The sequence below is a fragment of the Gorilla gorilla genome, chromosome 7 (assembly GCF_029281585.2).
Source record: "Gorilla gorilla gorilla isolate KB3781 chromosome 7, NHGRI_mGorGor1-v2.1_pri, whole genome shotgun sequence".
Taxonomy (NCBI): Eukaryota; Metazoa; Chordata; class Mammalia; order Primates; family Hominidae; genus Gorilla; species Gorilla gorilla.
Window position 1 is genome coordinate 27,367,922 of NC_073231.2, and position 27,865 is coordinate 27,395,786.

The 27,865-nt window shown below is 45.6% G+C and overlaps 1 protein-coding gene across 1 annotated transcript; it reads right to left on the reverse strand.

Moving 5' to 3' along the window:
* Positions 1-16: 16 nt before the first annotated feature.
* On the reverse strand, positions 17-27,806 carry TNFRSF10D (TNF receptor superfamily member 10d). Its single transcript, XM_055348932.2, has 9 exons — positions 27,358-27,806; positions 18,438-18,543; positions 12,013-12,126; positions 10,536-10,647; positions 9,238-9,491; positions 8,629-8,660; positions 8,022-8,207; positions 2,621-2,693; positions 17-2,436 (listed from the first exon to the last, which is right to left on the reverse strand). The coding sequence occupies exons 1-9, from the start codon at positions 27,505-27,507 to the stop codon at positions 2,303-2,305; spliced, it is 1,161 nt and encodes a 386-aa protein (XP_055204907.2). The 5' UTR covers positions 27,508-27,806; the 3' UTR covers positions 17-2,302.
* Positions 27,807-27,865: the final 59 nt, after the last annotated feature.

Genomic DNA, 27,865 nt, shown 5'->3' on the forward strand with positions numbered 1-27,865 from the left:
ACGAACACCACACCTCTTTATGAGGGTTCACATTTATTTCGGTCATAAACATATCAGCATTTCATATATAACCAGGTGTTATGTACTATGTGGCCTGGGTATAAAGCAAAACCTAAACAAATCATCCAACGCCAAAAAATCCCAATAATTTCACATTCTCAGGAAGCTTACTTTAAAGGAATAAGCTTAAACACTGATAAGGCTGGCAGTCCAGATGGATCTTCAAGGAAGGCCTCTAAGGAAGGGACAAGGGAGCTGGGACCAGACTGGCTCCCTCTGAGCTTTGAGGCTGAGTGTCCTGCACAGAAGGCCCAGCAAAGGCAAAGACCAGGAGGCAGCAGCACCCTGTGTCTTCCAGAAGTGCAGGGGACAAGGTGTGGGACACCAGATGGAAGTGCGAGAGGATGGAAGTGTGAAGACCGGAAAGGCCATCCCCTCCTAAAACTACACAGACACAACACTCTGAATGTGTGATCTTCGGGCAATTCTAACTTTGTCCCAGCCAAACCAGTCCCGGAACAAAACACACAATGCCTTGAGATGGAAAAGACTGAAACCCCTAGAATGACTACATCTGTAATTTATCCTACCACGACTGGACTACTGTGGAGAAGAGTTTGCTGGAAAGAGGCTAAAATGATTACTGAGGTTTTTAAATAAAATAACGGAATGTGACACAAGGACAAATGTGTCAGCCATTTTAGGTCCCGTTGTCACAGTGTTTAAAAATTGGTATTTCTGAGATGAGTCAGATGCTTACAGAGGGGCCAAGCTCCTCAAATAGGGAATCTGTACCCTAAAACGCAGCTCGGGAATCTCTGCCCTACAAGGCATCCCAGAGACTCAGGGTCACAGACCACCAGAAGCGACAGGTGTCAGCAACCATGCCTGAGTCAGCAACCATTTCACACCATTCCCAAGCACCGTCCACTCTTCCCTCTTGATGCCATGGCAGATGCTGGGGCAGATAAACACTCGCTCTGCCCTGAGCCCAAAGGAGGCCCAAGATTCACTAACGTTCAACTGTAACGGCGTTTGAAAGAGAAGCTCTTCTCAGTCTCAGATCTAACTTAATTCTCACTGTCCTCATCTGCTGTGGACAAGTAGGAAGATGCAGTCCCATGACTGTCCCAGCACGACAAACCAGACACATGGCTTCCCAAAGATACCATGTTCTTCAAAATCCTGGGCATATGTAAACATCTACTTATAAATAAATATAAATAAATATTTATTTATAAATAAACACGGCTATGTAACTCTAAAATTATCAAGTAAGACAGACTGGCCCTTCAGAAGTTACCAGCCATCACACCCTGGTGCAGTCTCAGGGCGCAGGAGGGAGAACTGGAACACAGTCAGTGACTCCCACAGAGGGAGGATTTCTCCCTCCATCACTAGTTATATTTCTAGTCATTTTTGACTGCTGATTTGAATCCAGGCAACCCATGTAAACAGCCTAGTAAATACATTTCCTAAAGTTTTTCCATGTTTACATCATTATACAAAAGTTGGAAAATAGAAAGATGTACAGCATATAGTAGTAAGCAATATAAATGTTTCTCTAATTAAGGTGGGGGTAAGCCCCAATAATCCTATCGTAAAGCTCAAAACTTTAAGTCGAACCCTCATAAGTCCATATGCTCATGACTTCCCATAGGGCTGTGTCTTGCTAATCTCATCATTAAGTCAAAAATATCCAAAACTGAAAATACAGGTAATAACCAGATAATCCCGTTCTAAAGTTAAAAAACTATAAGGCAAAGCATTGTGGCTGTGCGGCATCTGTAGTCAGATGTCATTAAATGCACACACCAGTAGAGATGGAGCTTGCAATATAAGAAAAAGAAAAAAAGACTTGTCTCATGATGAAGAACTGAAAAGAACGACATCCTGAAACCACTTTTTTTCTTTTTAAATTGAGATGGAGTTTCACTGTGTTGACCAGGCTGGTCTTGAACTCCTGAGCTCAAGCGATCCACCTGCCTCAGCCTCCCAAAGTGCTGGGATTATAGGCATGATCCACCGCATGTGGCCTAAAACTACCCTTAATACACAATCGTATAACTATGCCGCCAAGAATCTAAAATAAATTTCTCCCGTTTGCTTATCACACGCAGTATTTCATAAAAATTACTCCAAGTGCTTTGACAAAGTTCTAGAACCTTTGGTAAGCTGCCCCATATTGGATAGTAGAGTTTGTTGGGGCATGGGTCAAGTACTGGACTATTTCTTCCAGGCTGCTTCCCTTTGTAGGAAAAAAGGTAAACGAGGCAAGCTCTGGTTTCCTGAAGAGATTCTTTCACAGGCAGGATGCAGCAAAGCCTGCCTCATCTTCTTCATAAAAGAGCTTTTCGGAGCCCACCAGTTGGTCCTGAATTGTTTCCTTTGCATGTCCTTCTTCCAGTGTTGCCGAGGCATCCAGCAAGGTGCTGACTGAGAAGAGAGAAGAGATTTAGGGTCTTGATACTCGAAGGACAATCAGCACAGGATCGACATAGGACCCCCTGCTTCCAGCAGTGAATGCTCCAGAAGAGTCCTCTCAGCTATAGGGACAGCAGTTAGGACATTGTCCCTATTCCCTGCCCTCCTGCTGCATCTCAAGGCACAAAACACTTACTCTCAGTGGGGTCAGTGTCATTCACTGGAACCAGCAGCCTCCTCCTCTGACACCCTTCAGCTTCTGCCTGTTCCTGTAACACACAGTGGGGAATACTCTGGTCAGAGTCAGGAGTCCTGCAGTCCAGTACTGACCCCGACCACCAGCCAGCAAGAGACCTGCAGCGCTTCCCCTCTCGGGTCTCCATGGAGATGGAGACAAACCTCTGGTCCTCCATAGCTCTTGGGCTCTGTGTGCTGGTGGCTCACTGAGACATAAGTGACATGCAGTGTCACTTTGAAAGTGCTCTGCCCAACTTTGACCACTGTATATGCCTGTGTAATTATCCCCTGATCAAGACATAGAACACTGCCACACCCCAGAAAGTCCCCTTCTGCCCCATCTCATCAACTCCCACCCACCCTCAAAGGAAATGATCACTTCCTTACAGAATTCTTACCAGCAAAGTCTCGGAAGAAGACTATATATGAGAGCACCCAGGAAAACCGAACAAAATGATTTATCCCAAGACTGTAAATGATCTTTGATCATTAATATTATACCATATTAATAGTGTAGTTAAATAAAACATCAGTCTATATGGAGGCCAGAAAGACATTTGGTAAAATTAAACACCAATTCTGATTTTTTTCAAAACCTTTTAGAATAGTAAGCTGCATTCTTCATGATGAGAATTTCTATATGAAACCAAAAGTGAATGCCATTGCTAAGGGTGACACTTTGGAGGTCTTCCCCAGAATTCAAATCAGCACCCAAACACCTGCCTTCCCTAAGCACAGCTGAATATTCTTCTGAAAGGTCTAGCTTAGGCAACAAGATGGAAAATTAAAATGAGGCAAGACTCTTGGAAGAGGGCGGACACAATAATCATTATTTTCAATGTCATTTAAAATCCCTAGGAATGAAACTACAATATTGAAATAGAAATGTATGTCTGGAGGAATGTTAAAAACATAGCAGATACAGGCCAGGTGTGGTGGCTCACACCTGTAATCCCAACACTTTGGGAGGCCGAGGCGGGCGGATCACAATGTCAGGAGTTCAAGAGCAGCATGACCAACATGGTGAAATCCCATCTCTACTAAAGAATACAAAAATTAGCCTGGCGTAGCCGGGCGCGGTGGCTCACATCTGTAATCTCAGCACTTTGGGAGGCCGAGAGGGGCGGATCACAAGGTCAGGAGATCGAGACCATCCTGGGTAACACAGTGAAACCCTGTCTCTACTAAAAATACAAAAAATTAGCGGGACGTGGCAGCGTGTGCCTGTAGTCCCAGCTGCTCGGGAGGCTGAGGCAGGAGAATGGCGTGAACCTGTGAGGCAGAGCTTGCAGTGAGCTGAGATCGCGCCACTGCACTCCAGCCTGGGCGACAGAGCAAGACTCCATCTCAAAAAAAAAAAAAAAAAATTAGCCAGGCATAGTGGCACCCGCCTGTAATCCCAGCCTCTCAGGAGGCTAAGGCAGGAGAATCACTTGAACCTGGGAGGCAGAGGTTGCAGTGAGCCAAGATCGCACCACTGCACTCCAGCCTGGGTGACAGAGTGAGACTGTCTTAAAAAGAAAAAAAAAATCAGTAGCATATCTATATACCAGTAATGTTCAGGCTGAGGACCAAATCAAGAACACAGTCCCATTTACAACAGACACACACACACACACACAATACCTAGAAATACCTCTACCCAAAGATGTGAAAGATCTCTAGGAGAATTACAAAACACTGCTAAAAGAAATCATAGACAACATGAACAAATGGAAAAACATTCCATGCTCATGGATTGGAAGAATTAATATGGCTAAAATGGGCATACTGCCGAAATCAATCTACAGATTTAATACTATTCCTATCAAACTACCAATGTCATTTTCCACAAAACTGGAAAAAATTATTGGAAGTAACTGAATCACGTGGACTAGTTTTTCCAGTTCTGTTCTTGTGCTAGTGAATAAGGCTCACAAGAGCTGATGGTTTTATAAAGAGCAGTCCCCTGCACACGCTCTCTTGCCTGTCGCCATGTAAGATGTGCCTTTGCTCATCTTTCACCTTAGGCCATGATTGTGCGGCCTCCCCAGCCATGTGGAACTGGTGAGTCCATTAAACCTCCTTTTCTTTATAAATTACCCAGTCTCAAGTATTTCTTCACAGCAATATGAAAATGGAATAATACAACTCCCCATTCAACAGCAGATGCTTTGGATATTTGGCTAGCCACATGCAGAAGAATGAAAAGTAGACTCCTACTTTTGACCATATACACAAACTAACTCAAGGTGGATTAAAAGTTTAAAGGTAAGACCATGAACTATAAGAATCCTAGAAGAAAACCTAGAAAACACCCTTCTGGACATCAGCCAGGGCAAAGAATTTATGATTAAGTCCTCAAAAGCAATGCAATAAAAACAAAAATTGTCAAGTAGCATCTAATTGAACTAAAGACCTTCTGCACAGCAGAAGAAACTCTCAACAGGCTGGGTGCGGGGGCTCATGCCTGTAATCCCAGCACTTTGAGAGGATGAAGTAGGCAGATCACCTGAGGTTAGGAGCTCGAGACCAGCCTGACCAACAAGATAAAACCCCATCTCTACTAAAAATACAAAAATTAGCTGGGCATGGTGGCACGTGCCTGCAATCCCAGCTATTAGGGGGGCTGAGGCAGGAGAATCACTTGAACCCGGGAGGCGGAGGTTGCAGTGAGCCGAGATCATGCCACTGAACTCCAGCCTAGGTGACAGAGTGAGAGTCTATCTCAAAAAAAAAAAAAAAAAAGAAAAGAAAAGAAAAGAAAGAAAGTATCAACAGAGTAAACAGACAACCTACAGAATGGGAGAAAATATTTGCAAATTATGCATCTGACAAAGGTCTAATATTCAGGAGCTATATGCAACTTAAATGAAAACACAGAAAGCAACCCCATTAAAAACGGGCAAAAGACATAAACAGGCATGTCTCAAAAGAAGACACACAAGTGGCCAACAAACATGAAAAAATGCTCATCATCATGAATCATCAGAGAAATGCAAATCAAAACTACAGTGAGATACCATCTCATACAGTCAGAATGGCGATTATTAAAAAGCCACTAACAGTAAATGCTGGCGAGACTATGAAGAAAAAGGTCATTTATATACTTTTGGTGGGAATATAAATTCAGCCACTATGAAAGGGAGTTTGGAGATTTCTCAAAGAATTTTAAAACAACTCCTATTTAACACAGCAAACCCACCACTGGGTATATATAGAAAAGAAAACAAATCTGCCGGGTGCAGTGGCTCACGCCTGTAATCCCAGCACTTTGGGAGGCCGAGGCGGGTGGATCACAAGGTCAGGAATTCAAGACCAGCCTGCCCAAGATGGTGAAACCCCGTCTCTACTGAAAATACAAAAAATTAGCCGGGTATGGTGGCACACGTCTGTAATCCCAGCTACTCCAGAGGCTGAGGCACAGAATTGCTTAAACCTGGAGGGGCGGAGGTTGCAGTGAGCCGAGATTGTGCCACTGCACTCCAGCCTGGGTGACAGAGCGAGACTCCCTCTCAAAAAAAAAAAGGGAAAACAAATCATTCTACCAAAAGACACCACTATCCATAATAGCAGTGACATGGAATCAACCTAGGTTCCCATCAACAGTGGATTGGATGAAGACAATGTGGCATATATACACCATGGGATACTACACAGCCATAAAAAAGAATGAAATCATATTGTTTGCAGCCACATGGATGAAGCTGGAGGCCATCACCCTAAGTGAATTAATGTAGGAACGCAGAACCAAATACTGCGTGTTCTCATTTATAAGTAGAAGCTAAACATCAGGTACTTACGACCATAAAGATGGCAACGATAGACACTGGGGACTACCAGGGCGGGGAGGGAGCGAGAGGAGGAAGGGGTGAAAAACTAACTGTTGGATACTGTGCCCGCAACCTGGATAAAATCATTCATACCTCAAATTTCAGCATCAAACAACCTTGCATATGTATCCCCTGAATCAAAATAAATTTGAAAAAGGAAAAAAAAATGAAAAAAAGTTTCCTTTGGCAGTGTATTATATATAACATAATCCCTGTAATGTAAACAAAATGTACATATGCTTGTATGAATATACATGGCATATGCATAAAGATTTCTACAAAGAATCACAAGAAATTATCTGTTGTATTCACCTGAATGAAGAAGGGCTGTGGGCTGGAAGAAGTGTTAGGGGACTACCACTATGACTGAGCACCTTTCTATAGCGTGGCAGATGTGTGGCTCTGCATTTACCACTTTCAAAAAATGTGCAGCACGCCAGGTGCAGTGGCTTTTGCCTGTAATCCCACCACTTTGGGAGGCCAAGGTGAGAGGATGACTTGAGGCCAGGAGTTTTGAGACCAGCCTGGGCAACATAGCAAGATCAGATCTCTACAAATTAAAACAAAGGTGCAATGCGATTCAGCAGCGTGGAGTAATTGTTGATATTTTTTGTTTGTTTTCATCTCTTTTTATACTTCTCTTCATTAAAAAAAGAAAACATGGGATATAGTTATAGGAAAGGAAGAAAACAGGTGGAAAGTGATCCTTGTCTACATAAGTATTTGACGAGTGATCAAAGAGGAGCCAAAAGCGGAGAAAAATAGGAGAATCAGTTCCTAAACAGGCGTGGAGGAAGGAGACAGTGACTCACAACAATTCAGGGAGTTCCTCACTTCACACAGCATCACAAAAGAAACGGCACCTACGTTCCACTGGTGTATGCTACAAACCAAATCGTTCTTTAAAAGTCCATAAGAAATTAGATAGGATCATCTTATCTTATCTTGAAGGAAAGAACTTTCGAAGCTTAAAAAAAAGACAAGTGTGTGTCCAGATTTCACACCTACTGAATGTCCTATCAAAACTGGTGAATCGATGTGAATAACTGGATGTGTGTGTTTCTGTAATACAAAAGCACTTCTACACACTGACTCAGAAATCCTACTTCTTCCCAAAAGCCTCCTTACATACTTGATCAGAAATCTGGACAAAGATTTACTGTGAAATATGTTCAATGTAGTAAGAATTTTGAAGTACATTTAAAACTTCTGCTGTTTCAAGCAAGGGCTCCCTGACTTCTGTTAGGAGCACACGATGGAGACTGTGCAGCCTTATTCCGTCCTCAATGAACCCTGTGACACCCACTCTATGCCTGTGGAGCTCCAGGCTCTGGGGACACAGCAAGGACAGGACAGGGAGTAAGAAGCAGATGTCCTGCAGACTGGCAGAGTCACCACCTCAGTGAAGCTGCTCCGTCCCCTGCAGTCCCCTGTCTCCCAAAGGCTCCATGTCCCCTTGGGCCAGGAAAGAGGAGGTACTGCCATCTCTGTCTACAAAGTCCTGTGCAGGCCGCAGGCCAGGCACGGCACAGTCCCTCCTCAACTCACCAGCAGACGCTGTGGCTCCTCTGGCGACTCTACAGTCACACCTGTTGGCTCTGCCAGCTCCTGACCTTGGATTTCCTGCTCAGAGACCTGGGTGGGCTGCAAGTGTCTGTTACTCAGGGTCTCATTGCGGGCATTGTCCTCCGCCCCAGGAACTCGTGAAGGACATGAACGCCGCCGGAAAAGGACCTTGGGAAGACAAAGAGCCCACTCAAGTCCACACCCCGGGCTCAGCTTCAGGGTCCTCAGTACACAGCTGGACCTGCCATCCCCAACCCCTTCCAATGAGGTCACCCCAGGCAGCTGAGGCTCAGCACATCCAGGACCCACTGCTGAGGTGGGTCAGGTGGTCACCGCAACCCCACGGGGCCAGCTGTGGAGTGATGGTGTCACCCAGGCTGCAGGAAAGACAGGGCTGCAGCACGCCCCGACAGTCTGTGTGCTACTCAAAATGGCCATGTGTCCCCACAGTCAGCCCAGATCCCCCAGGCCATGTCAGAGAGTCAGGGCAGCCATGAGGACAAGGGATTGTGCCCACCCAGGCTCAGCAGTGGATGGGAAGCAGTTCCTGCACCCACGAAGCCCCCAGTTTCTGGAGAAACCAACTCACTCTGTGCACACGTTCGGGACCTCCTCCACCACCTGGAAAAGAAGGAGTCTCCTGAGCAGGCGGGGAGGGGCCCATGCAGCACCTCCCTCCCAGAGGACAGTGGGGCGCAGGGCTGGCTAGGGGCTGGGACACTGGACAAGGAGCCCTGGGGCTGGGGACAGGAATGGGGCCTTGCAATTTGGGGACACCCTGAGGAAGGGGGATGAGAAGGGGAACTAGAGTAAAAACCAACACGTGGAAAATCTCTGTGTTCTGCTCTGACCAAGGCTGAATAAATCCCACGACCACTTCTCATCCTGACCCTTGTCACCCAGTTGAGGAGCCGACTGCCCCCTGCCTGGCTGGGCCTGAAGATGGGAGGAACTGGCCCTGCCCTCCTGGAGTTGGCTGGGAGATGAGGGGTCCCCCAGCCCTGAGACAGGGACTGATGAGACCAGGGTCCTGGGGGATACACGGGACATGGGGATGGGGCGATCACAAGAAGGAAGATCGAGCCAGGCTGGAGACGCTTGGACCAGGGGCAGAGATGGGGATTACTGTCTGTGGGAACAGAGTGGGAGGGGGCAGGGCAGAAAGTGCCCAGTGCTCCCACCCTCAGCCAGCACCTACCTGAGCAGATGCCTTTGAGGTAAGAAATGAATGTCTTCCGACATGAAAAGCCAACCACAACCACAGCGAAAATGATGACTAAAACCACTATGATGATAAGGTAGTGATAGGTAGAGGCAAGCATCCCCAGGATGGTGGTCACTGTCTCCTCCGCTGCTGGGGTTTTCCCAGTGGAACTGGCAGCTGATTCATTTTTGCACTTGATGTCACTCTGGGACGTACAATTACTGACCTTGACCATCCCTCTGGGACACCTGGGTACACACAGAGAGGGAGACAGGGACTCTTGATGGAAAGCTGGCCAGGTGGGATGAAAGAGGAGCCACCCTCCCTGCCCAAAGTCCCTGAGAAGGCGTCAGGAGAAGGACAGGCTCCTCGTGTCAGCAGGAGGTCCCCCTGTGCTCCCTTCTTGAGGCTGGGGAAGGGTCTGAGCATGCACACTTCAGCCCCTCGGCCTCCCTGCTCTGGGGTCAGAGCTGCAGTTCCAGGAGCCTTCTGTGCTGGGCACACACTGAGCTTCCCTGGGCTGCAGGGGAGGCCTGCGTTAGGAGGAGCCACACTCCAGGGGAAGATCACAAGCCCCTGTGGCCACAAGCTGAGCCCCTTCCTCCAGTTAACACACAGTACAAGTGAGCCCTCGCCCCACCCTGTCTGCCGTTGGTTCCTCCCAATCACAGCAAACACTGGAGGGCCAGAGAAGAGCACGTTACTCTTTGCCCCTAAAACCCAAATAGGAAAAAGAAGGACTTAGTGACAAATTGGGGGCCAGGGGTGAGGCCGGTTGGGTGGGCTCAGGTCCTCATGGGAACTTAAGGGAGCTCCACCTATGGCCTTATTATGACTTTTGTGGGCTACGGACACTTTTGTCTTTATGGGTCCCTGCCCACATAAAAAATATTGAAAATTACATTTTTTAAACCAACTTAGAGTAAGGACAAATACAAGCCAGGCTGGATTCAAGTGTTTTCTTCTGATTTCAAACGGAAATCACATTTCCTAGGTCTCCTGAAAAGGTTCAAGGGACCTAGAAAGTCACCTTCTGTGCCCAGTGAACAATTCAGCCTGGACAAAGGGACTCCTGCTGGGGAGGGTATGGGAAGCGGCTGCTGCAGGGGGTAGGGGTGGGGACAGGCAGATGGACCAGGAGGGGCCAACGCAAGCTCCGGAAACCCCACAGGCTCAGGGAGGCCTCATGGGCCTGGAGGATCCATGGGGTCAGCAGAGAGATAGAGGTACCAGGTGAATCAGGTCTTTTCAGGTTCCTGAAAGCTGTTGGGAGCCCCTGGCTGCTGTCTCACCCTGTTCTACACTTCCGGCACATCTCAGGGGAGTTTTTATCCTGGAATCTTCCTTTTTCACACTCACACACGGTGTCTCTGGTCGTGGTGCAGGAACTTTTATTTGTTTGACCTGACAACAGAGCATAAGGTTTTGAGAATGTGTTTCCCTGACATGTCTGTCCACCCTTCCTCACCACCCCATCCCCTCCCACTCAGCTCAACTCAGTTCACCAAGAGTTCTGAGGGCTGGTTTCTGCACCAGCACACTCGGGACTCATACAGGACACCCACCCTGTATGTAAGGACCAATACAAAAGGACCGTGATTCATTATTTATTATATCAGGTTAGGGGAAAAGCATTGTTTAGATGGCATGGTCAGTAGCAAGGGAGGCGCAAGGGCATCACCTGAGAGACTCTGCAAGGAGAGGGGCCCTTGGGGGACTTCCCAAAAGCCCCGGCCTTGCTGGGGAAGAGGAAGGGGCCTGAGAACCTGAAGGCTAAGTGAGGCCAAGCACCTTTCAGGAGCACAGAGCCCGGGAGGAGAGAGCCTGGCCACGGAGCAGACCTGTGCCACTGCTGGAACCCAGCCCTGTCCACTGGGCCAGGCCTCCTCTATGCTGTAATGATGCCCCCAACCCCTGCAGGCAATAGTTTAGAAGATTTCCCAGCCTGGTGGCATGCATTACAGAAAAGATTTTGGCCAGGCGCAGTGGCTCACACCTGTAATCACAGCACTCTGGGAGGCTGAGGCAAGCGGATCACCTGAGGTCGGGAGTTCGAGACCAGCCTGGCCAACATGGAGAAACCCTGTCTCTACTAAAAACACAAAAAACTGGCTGGGCACGGTGGCTCATGCCTGTAAGCCCAGTACTTTGGGAGGCCGAGGTGGGTGGATCACGAGGTCAGGGGATCGAGACCATCCTGGCTAACACGGTGAAACCCCGTCTCTACTAAAAATACAAAAAAAAATTAGCCGGGCGTGGTGGCGGGCGCCTGTAGTCATAGCTACTCAGGAGGCTGAGGCAGGAGAATGGCGTGAACTCAAGAGGCGGAGCTTGCAGTGAGCCGAGATCGCGCCAGCCTGGACTCCACTCCAGCCTGGACAACAGAACGAGACTCCATCTCACAAAAAAAAAAAAAAAAAAAAAAATTAGTGGGTGTGGTGGTGCATGCCTGTGATCCCAGCTACTTAGGAAGCTGAGGTAGAAGAATCACTAAACCTGGGAGGCAGAGGTTGCAGTGAGCCAAGATCACGCCATTGCCCTCAAGCCTCAGCAACAAGAGTAAAACTGTCTTCAAAAAAAAAAAAAGAAAAGAAAAGAAAAAAAAGATTTCTATTTTTTTTTTTAATCAACCAGTCATAATCATGGAACAGGGCATGATGAAGACTACCAAGTTGGGCTAGAACTTGGTTCCCCGACTCACATCGGCTACAGCTCCCACCTCATCACTATGCACTCCACCTCTGGGCAAGGGGTCCACACATTCTGTACCTGATTTACAAACTGTACATGGCAGGCAAGAAGGCAAATTGTTGGAAGCAATGGTGTAATCCACACCCTCTGTGCACGGGTTACAGGCTCCAGTATATTCTGATCTATGAGATCCTGGGAAGGGAGAGAAAAGTTAATGAATGAGTCACCACAGAATTCCCAGAGGCTGACAATGGCTGGCAAATTTCTCTTTTGGCCCTCAGTGGAATCCAGACAGAGAAATCTACTCTTCTTAGCTTGGTCTTGTCATCAATTCTGCATCTATTACACTATTACATACCTTTGACTGGCACTGCTGACAGAAATATAATACAAATCACATGCAAAATTCAAATTCTATGAAAGCCACATTAAAATAGTACAAAGAATGAGGTCAAATTAATTTTAACTATCTATTTTTTAGCCTAAAAATATCCAAAACACTACATTTCAATATGTAATCAATATAAATATTTGAAATATTTTATCTTTTTTTGGCCGGGCACGGTGGCTCACGCCTGTAATCCCAGTACTTAGGGAGGCCAAGGCGGACGAATCACGAGGTCAGGAGATCGAGAACATCCTGGCTAACACAGTGAAACCCCATCTCTACTAAAAATACAAAAAATTAGCCGGGCGTGGTGGCAGGCACCTGTAATCCCAGCTACTCAGGAGGGTGAGGCAGGAGAATGGCGTGAACCCGGGAGGCAGAGCTTGCAGTGAGCTGAGACTGTGCCACTGAACTCCAGCCTGGGCGACAGAGCAAGACTCTGTCTCAAAAAAAAAAAGAAAAGAAAAGAAAAGAAATATTTTATCTTTTTAAAAATTTTTTTTGGAGACAGAGTTTCACTCTTGTCACCCAGGCTGGAGGGCAATGGCACGACCTTGGCTCACTGCAACCTCCACCTCCCAGGTTCAAGCAATTCTCCTGCCTCAGCCTCCTGAGTAGCTGGGATTACAGGCACCCACCACGACGCCCAGCTAATTTTTTGTATTCTTAGTTGACACGGTGTATCATCATATTTGCCAGGCTGGTCTCCAACTCCTGACCTCAGGTGATCCACCCTCCTCGGCTTCCCAAAGTGCTGGGATTACAGGCGTGAGCCACCATGCCATGCCCAGTCTACTTTTTTTTTTTTTAACAATAAAATAAAATAACAAAATAAAATCCAACCTCATCTACATGTGATCTGCCCATGCTGGTCCACCTGACCTGTTTGCTGTCCACTCACTATGGTGGCCCCGTCTCTGCTCGGTATCCCCCAGCGCCTGCACCATGGGACTGTCATTCCTAGGGAGGCTGCTCAGGAGCACCATTTCTGGCTCTCTGCACAACTATCCCTGTCCAACTTTGGCCAAAATCACCATCCCCGAGAGGCCCCACCAACCTCGTCTCTGTCTCACTCATCACTTAATTTCTTCATGGTTCCTATCAGGAATTTCTGACTGTTATTTTGATCTGTGTGTCTTAATACTATCCCAGAGAAAAGGTTCCATGAGGGCAGGGCCTCTTATAATTATCCCATTAGCACGGTGCCTGACTGACAGAAATCATCCAACACATCCCTATGGAATAAAGAACCAGAAAGTGCAGGAAACAGAAGTCTGGAAGCACATAGAGATAAGGGCATGATAAAGGCATGATAAGCTAAGATATCAGTCTTAGCTTGTGCCTTCGGGCTAGCACTACAGACCCAGGATCCTGACCCACCTCCATAGATTCAGCTTCCAGATCTGTCCTAGTGCCAGGTCAGTCCCCATGAACTCAGGCTCCAGGCCCTTCCCTGTGGACCCAACGATGAGACCCATCACAGCACCTGGCTGACATCTGCAGACCCAAGTACAAGGCCTACTCCAGTGCCAGTTCAGCCCCCATGGAGCCAGGCCTCAGGTCACCTCTCTGGATACTGGCTCTGACCACCCTTGAACCACACCACATGGCCTGCCCAGAATCTGTGAACAGGCTGACTGGTGAAGGGCGTTCCCTGACAAAGCCAGTGTGTAAATACTGGAATAAGTCCCTGCTTCTTCAAAGTGCACATTCCAACATATTACCACAGGCTCCTGAGCAATCAGGGAACCGTGACGGCACCAAAGAAACAAAATGAAGCACAAGTAACCAACCCGAAAGGAACACACATTTACAACAGCCTGACAAAGACTTGAAAACAGTAATCTTACAGAAGCTCAGTCAGCTACTAGAGAATATGGATAGACAACTAAGTCATGTCAGGAAAACAATACATGAACAAAATGAATAGTTTAATATACACAGACAACATAATAAAGAACAAAGCAGAAATTCTAAAATTAACAACAACACAATATCTGAACTAAGAAAATTCCACAGAGAATGTCAACAGCAGAGTTGATTAATCGGAAGAAAAAATCAGTGAGCTTGAAAACAGATCATTTGAAATTACCAAGTCACAGGAAGAAAAAAAACATAAAGAATGAAAAAGAGGGAAGAAAGCCAACAGTACCAATGGTTACCGTGAAGCAAAACAATATATGCATTATGGTGGTCCAAGGAGCATCAGAGAAAGTGAAAGGAACAGAAAGTGTAATTAAAGAAATAATTAAAGAAAATGTCCCAAAACAGGATGGGAATGGACATCCACATTCCTGAAGCCCAAAAAACCCCTAACAGATAAATATGAAGAGATCTTCACCAAGACACATCTTAAACAAATTCCCAAACATCAAAGGCAAAGAGAATTTTGAAACCAGCAAGAGACAAGCAATGTACAAAGGAACCCCTATAAAACTACCAAAGGCTTCTCAGCAGAAAACCTACAGGCCAGGAGAGAGTGGAATCATACAAAGTACAGAAAGGAAAAATTCCTTGCCAACCAAGAATACTATATCTGGCAAGCCTGTCCTTTAGAAATGCAGAGCAGTAAAGACTTTATCAGACAAAGAAAAAAAAAAAACGGGGGGAGTTCACCTTTAGCATGTATTGCCTTACAAGAAATGCTAAAGAGAGTTATCCTTCTGAAAGAACAGAACACTAACTAGATACACAAAACCATGTGAAAATATAAAACTAGGTGGTTAAATACATGGTCAAGTCCAGAATATTCTAATACAATCATAATAGTGTACAAATTACTTACATCATTACTATAAAAGTTAAAAGCCCAACGTATTTTTTTAAATGATACTTAATACGATTTGTTAAGGAATACACAACATAAAAAGATGTAAACAATGACAAAACATAAAATAAGGCAGGAGAAGAAACGGTGTCAAGTTTTTTATGAGATCAAAGATAAATTGTTATCAGTGTAAAATTAAGTTAGACATGAACCTAACTTACAAATTCAGTAGTGTTTTTGTACACTGACAAGAAACTATCTGAAAAATCCCATTTATAATAGCTACAAAAAAAATGCTTAGGAATAAATTCAACCAAGGTGGTAGCTGTATTTTTTTCTAATTTGGTCTTGAGGTTTCTCTCTGTAGAGTGGCTATAAATTCTAGCCTTGCCCTGGGGGGGATCCAGGAGATTTCATCATGGATGTTCACAGGAAACTTATTTGTCCCGGTGGACTGTCTAATGCCTAATTAGGTGTTCATCTTGTACTTGTCCCTTCCACAAGACAATTACTTTTACTAGCAGTAGACCTGGTGGCTCTTGTCTGACCTATGTCCCGTTTTAAGTTATCTCTACTCTTTAGGAGACAGCCACTCGTTAAGAGAGCCAAGATGGAGAAAGATGTTAGGTTCAGATGTGTCAATTAGGGAAAACACAGAGAAAGCAACACAACAAAACACAGGAAACACAGAAGTGGTGTATTACTTACAGACTCCAGAGAGAAGAGGATAGCACACTTTGCAGCACTTACGGGAAGTGGGGAGCTATCCAGTCCGAGGACACTAACCGGTGTGTGGGGAGCAAGAGACAGAGAGAGAGGACACGTGGGACTACACCTTTATAAAGATCCATGGGCATTATACCCTAGGCTTTCCCACAGGGATTGTGGAAGACAACACCTGCAAAGAAGGTTCGCACTGCTCTGGTGTGAACCATTAGGTTTCATTGTAGTCAGCTCCTGTGGGATGTGTTGGGTTTGGGGTCAGGGAGATGATGAACAAATGTGCTAGATCAAAAACAATTGAACAGGGAAAGGAATTATTAATTGGGCAAAAGATGCTGTGGTATGATTGGGTTTTAAACAACTTACATTGGGCCTAAAAATGGATGTCAAGGCAGCAACTCTTTTAAATAAATTTGTGACAGACGTGAAAGATGTGAAAACTGTAAAATATTGATGAAAGAAACGGAAAGTAACAAAAATAAATGGAAAGACAGTACATGTTCATGGATTAGAAAACTCAATATTGCTTAATTGTCCATATGACCCAAAGTGATCTACAGATTCAATGCAATGCCTATTAAAATTCCAATGACATTTTTTACCAAAATAGAGAAAATAAATCTAAAATGTGTATGGAACCACAAAAGACCTCAAATAGCCAAAGTGATCTTAAGCAAAACAAACAAAAAGAACAATGATGGAGGCATCATACTACCTGATTCTTAAATATATTACAAAGGTATAGTAATCAAAACTGAATAGTAATGGCATAAACGAAGATAAACTGATGGAATGAAATAGTGAACCCAGATATAAATCAATGCATTTACAGTCGACTGATTGTGACAGATACCAAGAACACAAAATGGGGAAAGGACAGCCTCTTCAATAAATGGTGTAGAGGAAAGTAGATATTGACCTGCAGAAGAATGAAATAAGACCCTTATCTCACATCATATGTAAAAATCAACTCAACATGGACTAAAGATTAAACATAAGCCCTGAAATTGTAAAACTACTACAAGAAAACATGGGGGGAAAATCTTGATGACGTTGGTGTGGGCAATGATTTCTTGGCTATGACCCCAAAAGCACAGGCAACAAAAGCAAAAATAGACAGATGAGATTATATCAGACTAGAAAGGTTTTGCACAACAAAGGAAACAATGAACAGAGTGACGAGACAACATACGGGATGAGAGATCCATATCCAAAAGATCCAAGATTTTGGTTAACATCCAAAATACACAGGAACTCAAACATCTCAATAGTATGCAATCAAATAATCCACTTAAAACGGACGCATGGGCAAGGCACCTGAAGAGACACTTCTAAAAAGGAGACATAGAAGTGGCCGACAGGTATATGAAAAAAATGCTCAACATCACTAATCAGGGAAATGCAAATCAAAACCACAATGAAATATCACTTCACACCTGTAAAAATGGCTATTACCAAAAAGACAAAAGATAACAAGTGTTGATGATGAGGAGGAGAAAGAGGAATGCTGGTACACTGTTGGTGGGAATGGAAATTAGTACATCCATTATGGAAAACAGTATGGAGGTTCCTCAAAAAACAAAACATAGAATAACTATATGATCCAGCAATCCCAGTATTGTGTATACATCCAAAGGAAATGACGTCAGTATGTTAAAGAGGTATCTTCCCTCCCATGTGCATTGGAGCATTATTTACAATGGTCAAGACATTAATCAACCTAAGTGTCCATCGATGATGAAAAGGTAAAGAAAATGTAGTACATAGACCAATGGAATACTATTCAGCCTCAACAAAGAGGGAAATTCTGTCATTTGTGACAGCATAGATGAACCTGGAGATATTATGCTAAGCGAAATAAGCCAGGCACAGAGAGACAAACACCTCATGATCTCACATATGTGGAATCTTAAAAGTTGATCTCATAGAGGTAGAGAGTAGAATGGTGATTACCAGTGCTGCATTTGCACGGTGGGTTGGAGAGATGCTGGTCAAAGGATACAAAATTTCAGTTAGACAGGGGGAAATAAATTCAAGAGATGTATTGTGTGACATGGTGACTACAGTTATTAAAACAATGTGTTGTACAGTCCTGCCTTCTATTCACAGGGAATATATTCCATGGAACAAACTCTGCACTTACGCAAGTCCCTGATACAAATTGGGATAGTATTGCATACACCCCAGGTACATATGCTTTAAATCATTTCGAGGTTACTTGTAATACCTGATGCAATAGACATGCTATGTAAATAAGTGCTTTACTGCGTTGCTTTTTATCTACTTTTATTGACATGTTACCATTTTCATTATTTTTTCCACATATTTTTGATCTGTGTTGGTTGCAACCACGGATGCAACACCCACAGATGAGGATGGCTACAGAACCCACAGGTGAGGAGGGCAAAGAGGGCTTATCCCAGGGCTCTGTATCCATACAGCTGAAAATTGCTGAGTAGGCTTTTAAGTGTTCTTACAACAAATACATGATAAGTATGTGAATTAGCTTGATTTAGCCATTTCACAATGCGTGCATATTTCCAAACATCATGGTGTACACCATGAATATATACAATGTTTATCTGTCAACTAAAAATAAACTGATTTTTAAAAATAAGAGTGCACCTGCTGGACACTCCTCCTCCTTGAGGCTGCGCCTCTGTTGCTGTGGGGCCACTGTCTGCTGGGGAACTTCGTCCTGCCGGGGGATGGTGGCAGAGACAACCCGGACCTGTGGGGACAAGGCAGAGATGGGCGTGAGTGGCTTCCAGACCTTACCTCTCCCAGGCTCCGTCTCATATTCCCTTCACCCCAAGTGACAAAACCCATGAGAGCTTGGACTTTTTTCCCACTCCAAACTTTCATTCTTTTGCATCCGTGTTTGTCCCCTGGCCTGTTAAGCAGCTATTTTCTATAAAGAAAAACACCTCCGTATCCTTTTCTCATATTATAACATAAAATATATTTACCCCAGAAAATATGAGCAGAAGAGTTTTTTTTTTTTTTTTGATAGAGTCTTGCTATGTTGCCCAGGCTAGAATGCAGTGTCTATTCACAGGTGTGATCATAGTCTACTACAGCCTGGAACTTCTGGCCTCAAGTGATCCTCCTGCCTCAGTCTCCCAGGCAAGTTGGGTAACAGGAACACACCACTGTAGTTGGCAAGAAAAGATTGTATAAGAACACAAAAGGCCAGGTGCGGTGGCTCACGCCTGTAATCCCAGCACTTTGGGAGGCTGAAGTGGGTGGATCATGAGGTCAGGAGATTGAGACCATCCTGGTTAACACAGTGAAACCCCGTCTCTACTAAAAATACAAAAAATTAGCTGGGCATGGTGGCGGGCGCCTGTAACCCCAGCTACTTGGGAGGCTGAGGCAGGAGAATGGCGTGAACCCAGGAGGCAGAGCTTGCACTGCACTCCAGCCTGGGCGAAAGAGCGAGACTCTGTCTCAAAAAAAAAAAACAAAAAACAAACAAACAAAAAAAACACACATATGAGCCCTTCAAGCAGAAATAGCATCTAATGTATTTAGTTTGACCAAGTGTTTAATTGACCAGTGGGTGAATATTCTCTCTCTCTCTCGCACACACACAGACACACACATAAAAATACACATTTTTACAAATGAGGGTTACAATATAACCTTAAAGAAAGTCAGGATATAGCATCAAACATTAAGTAATTTCTGCTTCACAAAGGACCTTGACAAGCTGTTCCCACTAAATATCAAAAGAGTGACAGAAAAAGATAAAACAGCAATTCAGGGATTATGGCCATGATCTCTGTGTTATAAATGACGACGAGAAGACAACTGGAGAATCGGAATAGAGTCTGCGTATTAGATAGTGGTAATGTGTTGATGTTAATTTCCTTGTTTGTAGAAAGTACACACTGAAAAATTCAATAATAGCTTTCATCATGCCAACAGCTATTTTTCAAATTTTTTTGCAAAGTTTTTATAACTTTTAAGTTGGGAGTGTGTAAAAGTACAAAATTAATTTAATTGTAAATTTACATTTAATTAAATTTAATATAATCTTGCTCCTGAGAAAAAACAAAATGGTTACAATAAAAGCTACTTACCTTGGGCTCTGTTCAACTGCCTGGCTCTCAGCAAGACAAAATGTAGCTTTCTTTCACATGAAAGCCTGCCTAGTAGTTGGTGACAGTGAAGCTAATGCACATTTCCCAAATCCTCCCTTCTAGAGCTGGGGTCCCTCTAGGTTCAGGCGATGTCTCTGTTACCTTTCTCTGCTCTCACACCCTTACTCCTTTTCAAGAGCAACTATTCATTTTCTCAACTCTTTTTTTTTTTTTTCTTTTTTGGAGACGGGATCTCCCTCTGTCATCCAGGTTGGAGTGCAGTGGCGTAATCTCTGCTCACTACAACCTCTGCCTCCCGGGCTCAAGTGGTCCTCCAACCTCAGTCCCTAAGTGGCCGGGACCACAGACAGGAGTGTGCCCCAATGCCTAGCTAATATTTCTGTATTTTGTACAGCTGGGGTTTCATCACGTTGCCCAGGCTGGTCTAACTCCTGAGCTCAAGCGTTCTGCCTGCCTGAGCCTCCCAAAGTACTAGGATTACAGGCGTAAGCCACCACACACAGTCCGTTTTGTCAGTTCTTTTTGTGGTTTCTATTCTATTTCCTTGATTTATGTTCCTCCTTGTTACTTTGGTTTAAATTTATGCTTATATTTTATGATTGATTAATGTAGATCTTCAAGCCATAAATTTCACATATTTTTCTTTTTTTGACAGCTTTAACGAGACACAAATCACATAATTAGTAATTATGATTATTCATATAATTCACCCATTTAGTCTACATTTCAGTAGTTTTTTAATATACTCATAGCTATGCAATCATCACTATAATCAATCTTAGAATGTTTTTATCACTCCAGAAAGGAACTGCATACCCTTCAGGAGTAACTCCCCATCTCCCCAATTTTTTTAATAGACACATTGAAAGCTGTATTATTTCACCCCGAGCACTGTTAGCCATTTCCCACCAGTTTTGATGTTATATTATTATTATTTATTTTGAAACATTTTACCTTCCCTTTTGATTTCTTCTCTGAACCACAGATTTTTCAGAAGTGTATTGTTCAATAACCAAATTTTAGAATTCTCTGTGGATACTGTTATTGACTTCCAGTTTCGTTTCATTAAGTTTAGAGATCATATTGTGTGTTTTACAGCCCAGAAGCCAGTCTATCTTGGTGAAAGTATCATGAGCATAGAAAGGAATGAGTGTTCAGCGGATGTTCCACTCCTGCTCTTTAAATGTCAGTTAAGTCAACGTGGTTGATAGTGTGCAGATCGCTTGCCACTTTACTGGGGTTTTCATCTGTCCGTTCTGTCAGTTACAGAGAAACAGCCGATTTAATCTCCTTTTCATTCTATTTTTGCGTCATGTGTTTTGAAGCTGTATTACTAGGCATATACAATTTGTGATTATTATTATATTCCTTGAAGAATTAACCTTTTTAACTACAAGGGTCCCTTTTGAGCTCCCATAATATTCTATGTCCTAAAATTTTTACAGTAGGCAGCTAGTCAGGTATGAGCAGGGCAGGAGAGGGCTCCCCGCTTCTGACACCAGCAGTGTTGGGCGACCATCAGGTGGTTGATAACTGTGTCTCTAAAGTAATAACTGGTTACAGCCGATGCCAGAAAAAGGCAGTCTCCTAATACACAGAAAACACCTGAAACTGATCAGCAGCTTCCCAATAAGATTTCAGGAGTGGGGAGAAGTAAGGCAAGATCCTGGAAGTATGCCAACCTATAAAACCCCAACTCAGGCAGTCTGGCTGTGCACTGTTTCTCAAGTCACCTGCTCGGCCATCTTTCAAGTTGTACTTTCCTCCTTTTCTTTCCGTTCCTTCCTTTCCTTCCTGTTCTAAAGCTTTTTAATAAACTTTCACTCCTGCTCTGAAACTTGCCTCTGTCTCTCCTTCTGCCTTATGCCCCTCAGACCAGTTCTTTCTTCTCAGGAGGCGAACAGCTGAAGGTGCTGTGGACCCATACGGATTCGCCGCCTTCAACGTAGGGTAACTCGGATCTCGTCCACCGCTAACAAAATCAACTTCATGTGATACTGAGATAGCCATGGCAGTTTTCTTGGCCTTACACTCTGCGTGGTGTATCTTTTTCCATCTATTTGCTTTCCACAGACAGCATCTGTGTCTTCCTTTTAAGGCCCATCTCATATAGACAAGATATAGCTGAGTCTTGTTTTTTCAGCCCTTCAAACCCTTTTTATCTTTGAACTGTAGTGCCCGGTGGATTTACTGTTAGTGCAATAATTGATAGTCGAAATAGACCTATAAGTTTACCATTTAAACTATGATTGTCTAGTCTAATTTTTTTACTCCTTTTTCCCCTGCATATTTTAATGTTAATTACCTTTTAGAATTCCACTTTAACTGGGTACTGACTTTTTATGCATACATATTTCCATGATCTATGTGCAAGTGCTATAGGGAATACAGTATACACTCAAGTGTTTACATTCTATTGAAGGTTTTTTTAAAATAGATTTATTGTGGTATAATGGATATGAAACAAAGTGTACATTTTTGAAGCATGTAGTTTGGTAGGTTGAGATGTATGTATACACTGTGGAACTATCGCCACGATAAGATAATGACATGTCTACCGTCCTGCAGTGTTTCTTCATTTTTCAATGTAATCCTCTCTTCTGCTTTGCTCCTATGTCGCCAGCAATGCTTCTTCTGCTTTTTATCACAATAGATTAGTTGTATTTTAATAAGATGAGGAATCAAATGGTATGCATTCTGCTTGGATTCCTTCACACAACACGATTTTCTGTGTGTGTGTGTGTGTGTGTGTGTGTCTGTGATTTTGGTTTTATTTTGGTTTTTGGTTTTGAGACAGCATTTTGCTATGTTTCCCAGGCCAGTCTTGAACTCCTGGGCTCTAAGGATGCACCCACCTGGGCAGGACTATACATGTGAGCCATCGCACCTGCCCACCCACCCTGGCCCATTGACTATTATGAATTAAAGGCTGCTGAAAAACAGCAGGTGCAAGAAGATGCTTTGACCGCTTTTGTGTTTCCTAAAAGCAGGAGATGAAAGTCCCCAGGGAAACATAGGACAATCTCCTTATTTTTAAGGATGAGAAGTCGAGGCCAAGAGATTACTATGCAGACCTTGTTAGAACAGAACCACTCATCTTTTTAGCCTCCACATATTTACTTGCTTCTTCACAAGTTACTTGGTCTAATTCAATATATAAGTAACTGACTCTCACTGCTTCTCTGTGCCAGGTAAAACTTGCATTAAATAAATGTGTGTGTTGGCTGGGCATGGTGGCACACACCTGTAATCCCAGCATTTTGGAAGGCCGAGATGGGCGGATCACCTGAGCTCGACTTTGAAACCAGCCTGGACAACATGACAAAACCCCGTCTCTACTAAAAATACAAAACTTAGCCAGGCGCAAGGCACCTGTAATCCTAGGTACTCAGGAGGCTGAAGCAGGAGAATCGCTTGAATCTGGGAGGCGGAGGTTGCAGTGAGCCAAGATTGCACCACTGCACTCCAGCCTGGGCGACAGAACAATACTCCATCTCAAGAAAAAAGAAGTCGTACGTGCTTTTCTCCTGTGTACCTGTCTTATGTCAATTTAATTCTCAGGTCCAGCCAAAAAAAAAAAAAGCCCTTCAAGGGGAGCTTCGCTTCCCTCTATGACTCTCAATGGTGACTCTAACCAAACACCATCCTCCAGGCCAACAATACCACATCCTATAGCCTTGCACCAACACGGCCTCTCTGGAGGAGGGGGAGGCAAGGGTGGTGAGATCTCAGGCCTCCCTCATGCTACCTCCTATTAGTTATATGATTCCTGGTGTCACCTCACCCACCACACTGTGGGCTCCAGGAAGCAGGATTCACATGGGGTTCATCTGTCCTCCCTGGCTCCAGCAGACTCCAAAGACAACAAAGGGCTCATTGTCTATTTCCTGGGTGACTCACTTTCCCCCCAAGCCCATGAGGTGAGCGCAGTGGCGGCCTCAGCTTACCACCTAAAGACAGGCTCCAGGCTGTGGCACAGGGAGGGGACCCCGAAGAGCCCTGTGGACTCTGCTGAGGACCCATAGGAGCTCCCAGAGGCCAAGTGCAGGACAGAGATCAGAGAAGCAGCTCCTCAGAGAACTCTAGCCCTTCAGAGGCCCAAATATGGCTGCTATTATACAGAAGGTGAGGACAAAAATGCTGGAGACATTGCTCCTGAATCTCATTTTGCCACTTGCAAAACAGGGAAAACAACCTGCCCTCATGTCTGTCCCCTGGTTGTTAGGAAAATCCACTACACGAAGATGTACACTCTCTGGCTGGGAGCAAGATACCAGCTGCCCAACAGCACAGGCTCGGGGCATGGCACTGTCCCCACTGTCTCCATCCCCAACCTGGAAGCTAGAGCCTCGCTACCCTGCCACTCCTGGATACAGGACAGAGAACCAGAACTGGGACCGTGGCCTCTCAGTAGGGGCTGGGTGAGCAGCCATCTGCAGCCACCTAGATGGAGACCTTTCCTGCTCATCTTCAAACTCCAACCCGGGCCGGGCACCCACCAGAAGCACAACTGGAAGTGTGGCAGGTAAACCAGGCTGTGGCCCTGCAGTGCCATCGTTGTCCTCACTTGAACTCTGGCTCCTCTGTTCCTCGATGGCCCCTCCACATGGTGCTCCACCCCAGTCTTCAGAAGCTTCTGCCCCAAGGCCAGGGAGCCCGGTATGGAGGTGCAAGTAGGAACAGGTGCAGCCTCTGCTGGGTGGAGGACATGTGCCCTAGGGATCCAGTCCAGAGTGACTGACACCAGCCCTGAGGATGTGGTTCATCCTCCCACACCTGCTAACACAGCCCTCTGAGGTTTACACAGGGCTGCTGAAGATTTTTATCTCCTCTTCACTTTACAGGCAGAAGCTGGGGCCACACCAGTGTCACAGAGCTGGAGGGGAAGCACAGCAGGGCCCAGCTGTTCCCAGCCTCCAATCTCAGGAGTCCTTGAGAGCCTCAGAGTCCGAGATTCTGGGCCGTTGGATCTTTTCGATTCCTACTTTGATAAAGAGAGGGGTGGGGTGGAAGCCTCTGTCACACAGATTGGACCAGTCCAACGCTGACAGAGCCAGGACCTGGGGTCAGGAACTGAGCTCAGCTCCAGGCTCATCTGATGTCCTCCTGACAGCCTGAAGATGGAGACCTTATCTCCATTTACAGGCATGGCGGGTGGCAGGGACTGGCCCCAGCTGACCACGGTTCTCCAAGTTCACAGCTGGGAATTCAGTCTTCCCTGCCACCCTCCCCTGCTGTCTCATCTGGATCCCCCGGTCATCTACTCCCACTACCAAAACTCCTGTATCCTTGAAAATTCCTAATACCATGAAGGAATGAAAGTACATAACAATGTGATGAATCACGTTTTACTTCCTAGACTAGCAACGAATGAAAGCTAAGTGTAGCAAGGGTGTAGGGATACAGGCACATGTGTGGACTAGGTGTGAGTGTAAGCTGAGTTCAATGGTCTTTTGGAAGAAAATTCGTAAACATCTAAAGAACTTCTGAAATGATTTATCCCACGGAAGTAGAAGTAAAATTCTACTTCTAAGGAGTTGCCCAATAAGCTGGTGCGCATGGACATGTGGACACACGATACATACAAGGGTATTTAGTACAATGCTGTTGGAATTAGCAAAGGCAAATTTACTTTGGGTTATATCTCATCGGGATGGGATATAACCAGCTGCCTCTAGATGGCAACAGTGAATTAACCTGTGGCTTACCCATGTAGTAAAATACAATACCCTTGTTTAAAAGAAAATCAATCTGAATGCACTGCCATAAAACATCTAATGTGATTTGTGTTAGCTCCAAAATTTTAAAAAGCAATTGTGCATTGAAATGCATTTAATAAGGCAAGACTGATGGAGGGATCAAAGCCTCCTTTGGGACGCATAGAGTTCACATTCCCAAAACTGTGAAATTCAGGTTGCTGGCCTTGTCTACACAGGTCATCCACACATTCTCTCTTCAGGGCCACTGTCCTGACACAGCCATTCTTCTAGCTGCCTCAGGTAGGTCCACCCACTATAAACTATTGTAGAAGTCAGTTGTGTAATTTTTGAGAGGTGAAAATGTCACTGCTGTTCTGAATTTAGTATTACTTCGTTGAAAGAAAACATGGAGACTCTCACGGTTCCTGTAATCTTGTTTTATCCTCCCCGTTTTGTTTTTTGGTATTACTTAAGGAACCTTAGAAAGCACTGTTGGCAGAAACGTCAGTCACTCTGAAAAAGTCCTGGCAGTCTGCACATCTTATTTTTATGTCCTTCTTGTGCACCCCACTACCAATCTCAGTTTCCAAAGCCAACTCACAACGAGAACTTTACACCTTTTATGCCGAAGGAAGGGGCCATCCCGCGGTCCTGCCTATGGGATACAGAGGGGACACACGGGTGGCAGTGGAAGACACTGACTGCAAGCACCTTGGTTAACCGCTTCCTGCCACTTTCAGGGTTCTATAGGAAATGAAAGCTACAAAAAACAGCGTTGGAAAGCTTTTTCACCGGCTGTTTGTTAAACTGATCTCCAAGAAACACATTTAACAGTGTAAACATAGGGTTAATTTTGTTTGTTTGTCTGTTTTTGTTAAGGCAGAGTCTCGCTCTGTTGCCCAGGCTGGAGTGCAGTGGTGCAATCTCGGCTCACTGCAACCTCTGCCTCCCGCGTTCAAACAGTTCTCCTGCCTCAGCCTCCTGAGTAGCTGGGACTACGGGCGCAGGCTGCCACGCCTGGCTAACTTTTTTTTTTTTTTTTTGAGACGGAGTCTTGCTCTTGTTGACCAGGCTGGAGTGCGATGGCGCGATCTCGGCTCACTGCAACCTCCGCCTCCCGAGTTCAAGTGATTCTCCTTCTGCCTCAGCCTCCCGAGTAGCCGGATTACAGGCGCCCGCCATCACGTCCGGCTAATTTTTGTATTTTTAGTAGAGACGGAGTTTCACCATGTTGGCTAGGCTGGTCTCCAACTCCTGACCTCAGGTGATCCGCCCGCCTCGGCCTCCCAACGTGCTGGGATTACAGGCGTGAGCCACCGCGACCGGCCTGGGTTAACTTTATTAACGAACGAACGATATTAACGAGCGAACGAACGAACGAACGAACGAAAGAAAGAGGCAACCGCTCTGTGGCTTCCTGAGGTTCACTCCGGGGTTTCCATCTTGACTCCCTCCCTCCGCTGATTCTGGAACTTCCTCTGGGGCAGCTCAGTGCGGTCCTCGCCGCACGGGACAGCCAGGGGGAGCGAGCGCGCGCTCTGCTCCCTCGCGGCCCGGTCGCTCCTGCCCAGCCCGGGCACCCCACTCTTCCCCTGACTCCGACGGCGGGTTCGTCCTGCTCAGACATGCCCGGCCGCAGGCGACCCGGGCCAAGCATCCCCACCGTGTCCCCCTCTCTCCCTGCCCACTCCCGGCGCCAGGTGCGCTCTTCCCCAGCCAAGGACCGCGGCGGAGACTCACCGGTAGCAGAACCGCGACGATGAAGACGACGAACTTAAGGGTCTTGGGGTCCAGGAGCCATGGTCTGGTTCCCGACGCTGTCCTGGCTCCTGGACAGCGCTCTGCTCGAGCGCTCGAGGCGGTCGGGACGCTTTGTCCCCAAAGTCCCATGAGAAGGGAGGAGGGTGGAGGCTCTTCGCCCCCCTGAAGTTCGGGTCGAAAGCGCCAAAATCAATCAGAAATCGTCCCCGTAGTTCGTGGGCGTGCAAAGGTTCTCGCAGCTACACTGCCAGAATAGAACCTGCTCCTGCGCTTTTATACCCCGGAAAAAGGCGTGGTCACTTGTACTCCCTTCCCGCAGTCACTTCCAGGCACTCATACTGGGCCTCCCCCAGCACCTCCGGGAGGGCCCAGGTTGTGTGGGTGGGTGCATGGACGGAGAGGAACCAGTTCTTGCCGGCGGCGGTGACCCAGGGCCTGTGGTTTGATTCCGGTTCCTGTCCGGGCTATAGCCAGCAGAAGGGGCAGG